The sequence below is a fragment of the Oreochromis aureus genome, linkage group 18 (genome assembly GCF_013358895.1).
Source record: "Oreochromis aureus strain Israel breed Guangdong linkage group 18, ZZ_aureus, whole genome shotgun sequence".
In the NCBI taxonomy this organism is placed as follows: Eukaryota; Metazoa; Chordata; class Actinopteri; order Cichliformes; family Cichlidae; genus Oreochromis; species Oreochromis aureus.
The window spans coordinates 19,675,250-19,685,727 of NC_052959.1; the positions used below are offsets into that span (position 1 = coordinate 19,675,250).

Genomic DNA, 10,478 nt, shown 5'->3' on the forward strand with positions numbered 1-10,478 from the left:
AATGGACCCTGAGGTTAAACTGACCTAACCTTTAAGCGAGAAGGTCTCTGAAGTGGCGGAAAAGGGAAATCTGAACGTCTCATCTACCATAATCAAAAGCCTCAGTCCAGTTCCTCAGTGAACCATGTAGTGAGATTGCTTTGTTCATTATATAAGCGTGATTTAAACAGCTCAGCAGATGTAATGATGCTTCCAACTCCAAATACATAATCCCATTTCAGATTTGTAATTTTCTTTTTAAAATTGACCAACAGTTGCCAAACATTTATTACTTTGATCATTTTATAGCTCAGAAGCATAAGGAATCAGTGGATTAAACAGTAACCAAAGTGGAAGCGCACCAAGCCTCAATAACAAAAAAAGGAAGAAAGGAAGAAAGAAAGAAAGACGACTTTCTAACATCAATACTGTCAGAAACTCAAGTGTTTAAAAGGAATCAAACTCCGGTGCTTGCTTACGTGTCCTCTGACCTGAAAACCCAATTTGGTTTTAAGTATTTTTAATCTTGTGTAAATCTTGGTGACTGATAATAAGAATAATACTAAAACAAGTGGATTGATATGACAAAAAAATAATAATCTCAGACTCCGACCTAATCAGCTCAGGAAGAGGTTGTTGATGAAGTGGATACAGTGCCAGTTCAGCGGACTAATCCTACTTCCTGGCACTGGTCCAGATTTGCACTCTCCATGGTGTATCAGCCCTACCCATCCTCCACCCAGCTGAAGTGGTTTGTTATGAAAATGAAAGTGGAGGTGTATATATTGACCATTTATCAGTAATGCTTTAAGAGTTATACGACTTGTGGGTATATACTTAAAATATGTGGGCTTGGCTAATGGTTTAGTTGGAAGTCTCGCAATGACAGGGTTGGGTTCAATCTTTTTTTTATTGAAGGAAACACTGCCAGTGAAGGAGTCCTTGTATTTTTTTTTTTTTTTTTTACAAGCCTCCAGCTTCAATTATGAAAACATGCAGTAATGAAGATGTTCCGCTCAAAGTCCCACCAGGAAATTAATTCTGAGCTCAACGAAACATTGGTGTTGTTGAAACCTACCAGGCAATTAGAAAAGGTACCTCACGAGGGGCGTCGAGTATATTACAGTTTAGTGCTGCTGGAGTAAAACAAATCAAGGCTCAACTCTGCAGAAGAGCACTGCCACAGCTACAATATCATGAACAATGCTGTCAGCTCATCTATAAATGGCTGCGATGAAATACGTTTTACGATGGTGATGAAATCGGCGAGAGGTGATGCTGGCTCGTAAAATGCTGGAACCAAAGCAAGAGAAGAGCTGAGCTGACATCTTCTTTTCCTCCTCTAACACACCCTGCCACAAAACTCTGCCAACAGCGTTATAACTGCTCGTAATTCAGGCAGAGGTTTGTCATAAGGAAAGACGGTTATTCACTTGTCAGAATTGTACTTTACTTGCTATCAGGAGATAACCTGGTGCTAATCACAGAGCTCTTTCAGTTTTAGAGACAACCCTGTAGGCATAAACATAAGCCTCATTTCTTTATATTTTGCTTCCAATGAGACGGCTTTACTTGTAGTTTTTTAAAGTGATTTTGGAAATACATAATTTGTTCTTTCAACACATCTCCCAAAAAAATGCCAACGATAGCGCAATTTGAGTTTGATACGCATAAAAATAATCTTTTAGCACCAACAAGTTGAATCCCAATTTCTCACCATGGTCAGCAGTGTGTCCTGAAAAGAATTTGAAGAAACTGGACAAGAACTAAACGATTAGTCCTAATGCATTCGGTGTCCAGTGGTTCTTCTTTTGATACGAATGATTAGCTGAAATTTGTGGTGCAGTGGTCCCTCATTTTTCACAGGAGTTACGTTCTGAAAATAACCCGTGAAAGGTGAAAACTGAAAAAAAAGCAAAAAGCATGCAAAATTGCACACAAAAAAATCCGCGAAACAGCGAGGCCACGAAACATGAACCGCGTTATGGCAAGGGACCACTGTATTCAACTATTGGATGTGCTGCTTTACAATCTATTACATTCAGTTATATCAGTACACCTGTCCCAGCTTTATTTGTATATGAATCTGAATGATTAGCTGTACTGATCATTAACACAGTAAAAACTATACTTAAACATCTGCGTGTTAGCATTGTAATATGTAATCATGTTCTCAGAAGCATCCTATTAAACACTGTGTGCCTTAGTGGAGCTTTTCATTTCTAAAAAAAACTCTTCTATCTAATTTGGATTTGGTGTCCTGATTCAATATCAGCTCAACTGATTCGGCTATCCACGTAGCAGCCTCATGAATTTGAGCTAACAGGCATGCCTTTCTTCTCCCTGTTGACACAGGGTTGTAAAGTCATGTCCACATGGCAAGTTAAGGTCAAGGAAGACAGATAAAGCAGTGTCAAAGAAGACAACAAAGTCTTGAATAAGGAGCCCTTTGTCCAGAGACTTGGGGTTTCTGAGGCTGACGTATTCATGTTTCCTTTTCTTTGGGTTTCTCAGTCAAGCGCGCGCTCCCATTACCTTATTTAGAAGGCAGCCACAAACAGACTACGAATGTTGTTTCATTTCGAGCTTTAAAATTTGCTTTAGGAGAGAATCCTTCCTGTTAGGGAAGCTCACCACAGCTGGCACCCAGTAAACTCAGATCAAGTCTTCAATGACAGGAAAAGGAGGTCTAGACTGGAATAAAAGAAATAAGTTAAGAGATTCTGAATGTCTGTAGATGTGAACATCACACATGACCACACAGTTTTCCTGTGTATATAGAATTTAAACTAAATTCATGAAGTCAACAAGCCTATTTTCTCTTAATACCGAAGTGTAAGCCGAGCTGAAAGACAGAGAAAAGGTTGAAACATCACTGAACCTGTTTTTCTTTTCCACACTGAAGACACAGTACATGCCAAATTCTTTGGACAAAACAAGACAAATCCCTTTTGTTTTCTATTTGACTAGAAATTACTCAACAGCACTACCTTTTCAGTCAATAAAAGGGAGTTGTATACTGTAAGTCTGTCTTGATTGACATGACATGCAAACTTGTAATGGAGCATGTAATGCCTTAATAACAGAGGAAACACTCTTTTTCATAGGTAATAAAAACTATGGACCAGACAAGCCTGATCAGGACTCCTTTGAAAGGCATCAGGATTTATGTTTGCTGAAAATTAAGCTGATAAAGTTTGATGTTCACTCTCAAACCAAGCTTTACACAGTCAGCTGCATGAAGTCAATTTAAATCAGTTGAAGCAGAACAATTTCACAGCAGTATCTGTCAGCACTGTTAGGAGTGAGCATGGAAAAAACAAAACCTTTCAGCAAAAAAATGGACCAAAGCCAATGCACGCCAATAAAAAAAAAATAGCATAATGCTTCTGGTTAAATGCTTTTGGGGACCTCTAACATCCTTTTTTAATCAGGAAGGGAAGCAGGAAAGCCCCTCTCTTTACAATCCGAAGGGGTGAACAATTAAACATCCTGGACCTTTAAAGCAATAGTTTTTTGACAAACACTGGGACTCATATACATAACCTGGACTAATTAACCATATTGTGCCACAAGCTCCAAACCTCTAACACAGTCTCACATTAGTGAGTCACACTCAGACCGCACAGGAAGAGGGTAAATGCTATTAGGGAAGCAAGTTTCTGAGATCGGTCACCACCCCTCACAAACAATGCTTTCTTCTGAAATATTCTGAGATGGACATTTATTTGTGAAGCTATTGTTCTCGACCCTGTAGGGGATTCCTCTTCTGGCCGGGATGCAGTTTGAAGCATCGCGCCTCATAATGACGTGGAGGTCAACAGAGGTGACGACACACCTGCAGGAGGTCTGCAGGATAATGCTGAGAGACTCTCATCTGCAATTTGGATGCTAAACTGAAGCGGCAGCAAACTAAAAAAAGAAGACGAGGCCTCTTTGATGAACAATTAAACGAGGACACGGATAACAAAGTCAAAGATCGGACTCCATCCTTCTGATGTTTGTTTGCATATCCAGACTTTCCTGCTTGTCTCTGCTGCTGCGATTCTTCCTTTGATCTGTGCACCACCCCTGTCCGTCCCATTGACATCTCAATGACATGAAGAACTATAGAGCTCCACACTGAATACAAATACACCAACCTATTTCTTTCTAAGGAAAAACATGTTTCAGAACAGGCTATGCAGCGTGGCAGAACCATGGCTTTCATTCAGGCTAAAAGCCTGCAGGATGGAAATATGTTCAGCGCCACTTTCCAGCTAAAGTCAGCTAACTGTTTCAGCAGTTTCACTGCAGCTTAACCCAAGTTTCATATTTACACATGAGGCACTCCTAGAAAAACATGATTATCAACACACTGTGAATTTCTAGTACATTATGAATCAGATGTGAGCTGCTGTATGGCATGTTTACCAAAGATAAAGTCATTTTTCAGCCAAACAAGGGCTTGAAGCATTACTCCAAAAGGAAAAAAAATGAAATCCGACACAAGTGTGACAATCCCACAACGCCCCCTTCCCCACCTACCTCCACAAAGCATTCTTTAAGACATACAAACGCAGTCATAAGAAAACTATTGGAGCTTTGGCCTCCTTTCCCTTTTGACACGACACTGCACTTGATGAGATGAGAGATAGCAGAAAGCCTTTTTTTCCAGCCCAACTCTGGGTCTCTTTCCACTGAATACTCCATGCACAGCCAGCGGATCATGGAAAGGCCATAAAGTGCTGCGGATGGCTTTGTTACCATGTTCGAACAACGGCCTCAGATCCGTTCAATAAGTAACCCACATATCTAGCCCCTTACTCCATGCTGGTTTCTCACTTAATGTATATAAACTACAGAATGGGTAGTATCTTTAGTTATTACTTACTGACTGAGAAAACAAAGTTTTTAAAGACTGCAATCCAGGCCACTTGAGGCTGGCTCCAAAAGCCAGACAACCACCATTGCCACTATAAACACATATCTCAATATGAACATTAATCTGCAGCCATGGTTGCAGGTTTTTTTGTTTTGTTTTTTTAGTATTGAAGCTGTCCTCCTTTTGTAGTCTGAATTCTTTTGACCAGTCATGTTTGAGCAAGCCTCGGTTGCCTTGAGGTAAACAGTCCATATGGTAAGGAGGGATGGCATTTGCACAAATGCTGTGAATATCCATTGGTTACTGTCTATAAACTATCGAGTCTTCAATGAACAAGATTCTGTTTGTGGTGTTGGTGGCTTTTGGAACATTTAATAGATAATATTGCCTAAAGTCTGCACGCTACACCCCAGAAAGTTGATTCTGCTCATCCAAGAAACTTCTTCTTTAGGCTTTCGAGGATTTCTGGGTTTATGCTTCACGGTAGTGGAACCAAATGCATAACATTTACAGATGTGCAATACTACTTGACTTGTAGGTCGACACAATAGATTTATTGTACTCAACTGTGTCTTTGCAGAATAAAAAATGAGGTAAAAAGAACAAAAGCTGCTTCACTTCTGGGCTTCCTCTTGATGACATGGATGTCTAGCCTCGGGTGCGTCTGCTACACAGCACAGATCTCAGTTGCTCGACAAAAGTATCAGTGCTGCCGGATAACCTGCTTTCTACAGAGGCACTATTGTCCCAGGGTGAAACCAAAATCCTGCACCTCTGCAGCAGTCTATGGCACTCAGACCTGGTGCAGTTCATCAAAGCAAGTAGAGAAGGCGGAAGAAGGAGGAAGAAATTATATTCCTGCTCCCATGGCCCAAACATTAAGAAAAAAAAAAAACATGATTTCTGTCAATGACTGCAGCAGATGTAAATCTGGGAAGGTCATCAGTGGACCTGCAAGAGATAGCAGCAGCCACAGCAGTACTAGGATCACTCACAACCCTAAAATGCATGCAAGATGTTCTAGGATTACACAAGATCATAAACTATATTTCACTACTAACATTCATCCAATCCCAGAAAAGAAATGGGTTTCTTAAAGTGATGAAAAAAAGAAAAGAAAAAAAACAGATGACTGATGGGGGAAGCTGGCTTGTTACACAGGGAAAAGCACTTACTCAGGATGCTGAAACGCACTGCAGGACTGAAATTTTGTCATGATTCAGCTTAACTTTTGCAGGTGTGCAAGCAGATGTAAATGCAGTCATTGAGGCAGACTTCCTCCAATCTTTCTATCGCTTTCTGTCAAGAACTTGATTAACTCGGGGGGGGGGGGAAAGCATATTGATATAAGCGGGTTACATTGTGCCAAAAGCAAGTAAGGGAGCCTCGCATTAGGGATTAAGGATTTAGCTCTTGACATGCTCCTGTGATTAGTTTCATCTTTCACTGGTTAACTCATGTGTCAGTAAGAGTGGCTCTTAGGAAGGTTTTACTGCATATTTCCGGCTTGGCATCATTCTACAACAAAAAGTAGAAGTGCTTAGAAATTTTTGAGTGCACAATAAAAGAAAATATATAATCATCGCCTCTGCAGTACAAAGCCGGTCACAAACAGTCACAAAGGAGTAATCATTCTAAAACCATTTAGCAACTGGGAAATAAATCATCCGTTATTACTTGTGGTCGGCTGCTGGGCGAAGCTGTGGGCATTACTCGCAATAACAAACTGATTATGCCAGTGTAAGGAACGAGGGGCTTTTCTATTATGCAGCAGGAACACAAGAGTGACAGGCGGGCGTCCTGAGGGAAAAGCTTCTGCATTATCAAATCTCAAATTAATTTCCAAAAGCCTTAATGGCCTGTCTATAGCACCCCTAGAACCAGGTGGGCTAAAAGGGCGAGCAAAGTGTAGAAATGTAATAAGCTAAATCATCACAGATGGCAACTTTGGCTGATTTAATTGCTTCTTTGGATTACCGGAGCTATGCCTCCAAAGTAAATATGAAGTTATAATTATAATAAATACAAAGTTAATCTGTAATGCTGCTTGAATCTTGCCAGCAACCACAAGTTTGATCTCAACTGTAACGCTGCTAAATCTGATTTAACAGAACTGAAACACGGCAGTTCTGCGTGTATTTTAGCTCTACCAGGTGGCCTCTTCAGTGAAACCTTTAAAAAAATGCAGCTGATTGTGTTTCCATGACAGAAACTCAGTCCCAGCTCAGAGACCTCCAGGGTGAAATAGGTCAAGTGATCTGTAAACTTAGATCAAATTTAAAAAAAAAGAAAAAAAGAGTCCAAACACAGAACAATATGCGAAAAAGTTTCCATGATCTCAAACAATTTCAAATTTTTCTAAACTTACATTTTTCTTTCTTTCTCTTTTTGCGTCTTCTAAGTGTAAACCACTGGCCAGATGTTCATTTGCTTCCCAGCAACACAAACACATTTTAATAGGTCAAACAGACACTGCTAAGTTAGACTGACTAGTCGAGCATCCCTGGAAAATGTGCATCTGCCGATCTTGTTTTTTTAAAGTCCAAGGATTACACTCTCCTTTATGTCCTAAGAAAACGACCCTACTTTTTCTTAAAGCTAATATAAACCTTCAAGCCCCTTTGGCTTATCTCACAAATGCAAATGTGAAAAATGTGTCTATGTCTGTCCAGGATGTACCCCACCTCTTGCCCTGTGACAGCCGGTATAGTCTCCAGAACAAGTGTGACCTTGGAGAAGAAAATGTACGAATATGACATCTCCATAAATATCACAATAAAAATATTGAGAGGGTGTGCCCGTCAAAATCTAAAACATCAGGAAAAGTAATTAAATACTAGAAGGTGTAACACAGAACTACCCGCCACCCCATTACTACTATAGTAATATCGTGTATATCCAGTCCTATTACAGTAAGTGTACTGGTATCAGCATGTCTTTATACATACACATGTAAATCTCCCCAGGCCAAGACTATAATCCAAGCATCCAATTCTTCATCCAATTCTTCTCGAGTTACTGGATAAACCTGCAGCACAGCGATGGCACGACCCCCCCAGCAACTCTTTCTTTAATCAATAACATGATTTCATTTACATGTTACTTGAGTTTATTATGATTGCACAACAGCCCAAATATCCAATAGTTTGTTATTTGGACTTTTGATTCCAAAGGAGCGTCATGGAGATTTATTTGCCATCTTGTTCAAATCAATTTGACTGCTATGGACACTGTGTGCTAGTTAAAACACAGCGTGGCACATAGAAACATCTGTCTCAGCCCCTGGCCAAAAACACACGAATCAACAACAACAACTTGAACTGTCAAAAACATATGTTGCAGCTCACATTTCACTGGAAATTCAAATGGGATCAGTTGTAAAAAATTAAAAAAAACCTAACAAAACGAAGAGTAATTAAACCTAATAGTACTGCACAGCGTATCTGTCATCACAGCTGCTCATCACTAATCTTCTCTGGTCTTAATAAAATTCCAAAATCCTTATTTACTGTGGGAGACTTGCTGCTGCATCAAATGTCCAGTTTGTTTAGAAGCCCAGAAATATTTAGGGACTCTGTCTTTTTGGCTCGCAAACACTTTTGATTTGTTATGGTTCTCTTGAAAGCGGCACTGGTCTCCACCCGTGGAAGCAGACAGGAGAGATGGGGCTTGCACGTGGGCCGGTGGCACTAGGAGTACATGCTTATCTGCTTAAAAAGGGGAACAACACTGTAATGAGTAATGATACATGATTCATGAGAATAGGAATTTAAATCCATTAGGGAGTAAAGTGATATGTTTGGTCACTTTCTCTCCTAACATCTGGCCTCTGTGGGTCCCGAGTAACTCAAACCAATGCGGAGTAAATAAAAAAAAAAATTAATATAATTTGTAAGTTTTTGAAAGTAGGCTGACAACTAATTTACTACTGATTTTCTAAATAACCCAAGGATACCGAAAATAAGGGGAGAAAAGTGAAGGAACAGTCATAACACTGCTATCTTAAAAATAATAAGACTACTTTGACCTTATTTTCAGGGCCAAAAGAACACTTAAACAAAACCCTACTTGATATCGTTTGCGCAAGTCGACTAAAGAGAATGTTCGAGCTGATCTAGGATCAGAAGTTTATCACGTCTGAAAGATGCTTAAAATACTAACAAACAAATGTGACCGCTGGTGTGAGATCTGGTGTGAGAAAGGATAAGAAATCCACATTCATGAAGTGTACTTCAGCATATGCCAGTAAGAGTTGGAAAGCTCACACAGTGCTGACACATTTCATGAACAGAAGAGATTAAAAGGCTGAAAATTCCCAAATCCACATCCGTTGCCTGCCTGCATGATCGTCAGAGTGGTGTAGATTTTCACGGTACGGTCAATGCCAGATTTTTTTGGGTGGGGAAAGATTTGCAAAATTAACTAAAAGGAAAAAATCACCTTTTTTCTCTCTTCTTTCTTTCTGTCCTTTAAAAAAAAAAAAAAACCCCAGTGTGTTCGTTTTCAGTGACTAACCTCTTCTGAGCCCCTCTGTAGCTTTAACCAGGTTACAGCCGGAGCAGCGAGACTGTGAGAAACTTTCTCCCCCCTCCTCCTATTCTGGATCAAGTTTCTCTGCGGCTTCGTGACCGGCCTGAGATTTCTCTGAGATTTTAAGTAAACGCTGGATACACAGACAGAGAAGAAAGCGAAAGCCTGCTTACCATTAAGACCCAGCCACGTACACCTCACATACCTTTATTTTCCGCCAGACCGCAGAAGCTCAGCCAAAGCAGAGAGGTGAGACTGATCCACTTGAGAAAACGGGCTGCCATCGTGTTATTTTGAAGCTCCCGGTGAGAAGGTGTCATTCCATGCCAACAAGCTGAGATATTCCGCTTTCCCAAAACTTAAAAACGTCGCCTTTCCCCTCTCTCTCTCCTCGTTGAGTAAAAAAGACTTTTCCTTCTGTGGGCAACTCAAACTTTGACAGCTCCACCTCCTCTCAGATATCTTCAGCAGTCCCAGCTCAGGCGGCGAGTGAGGACAAACTACTGGCTTGGTCTGACGTCACAACGAGGTAGGACAGATGCGCCTCTCGCGCAGGTACACGCCGGATGTACAAAGAACTGCACAAACCAAACAGGAAAAAACGAAAAAAAGGGGGGCAGCGGAGCGGGGGGGCAAGAAAGGAAGCATTTTCGGGAAAATGGACTGCGCTGTAGAAAAGTGGCCATAATGTGAGTTACAGCGTGCATTAACACAGGTACAAATAAAAAAATAGCTCAATAAACTTCCTTGAGCAAACAAAGGCAATAACAGTAGCTGAACAGAACAGAAACACCGGCTTTTATGGTCTGTTTCCTTAGTTTGGTGAAGAAAAAGACAAACAAGCAAAAGAGGAAGATGTCCCTCATAAAGCCACTAACAACCTGAAAGAGCCTCGCCGATACTCAATGAATGAAATATTAGCTATATTCTTTCATCAGCATGTTATTATTGCTATTTTTGAATTTTGTCGTAAATACGCAGATAAATAAATAAATAAACAAAAAGAAAAAAAAAATCCTTGTTAATTTTGTGCCAAAAACGATTGCCGATATTTAAATTGTGGTAAATGAGTTGTGAACCATATTTAGCCAGAGCATAGAAGCTG

At 40.3% G+C, this 10,478-nt stretch overlaps 1 protein-coding gene across 1 annotated transcript in view; it reads right to left on the reverse strand.

Annotated features, from left to right (window-relative positions):
• Positions 1–9,877, reverse strand: part of egfra (epidermal growth factor receptor a (erythroblastic leukemia viral (v-erb-b) oncogene homolog, avian)) — a 43,650-nt gene extending 33,773 nt beyond the window's left edge. The window contains exon 1 of the mRNA XM_039602295.1: positions 9,579–9,877. Coding sequence (XP_039458229.1) covers positions 9,579–9,693 — 115 coding nt within the window. The 5' untranslated portion in view covers positions 9,694–9,877. The remainder of the gene's footprint in view (positions 1–9,578) is intronic.
• Positions 9,878–10,478: the final 601 nt, after the last annotated feature.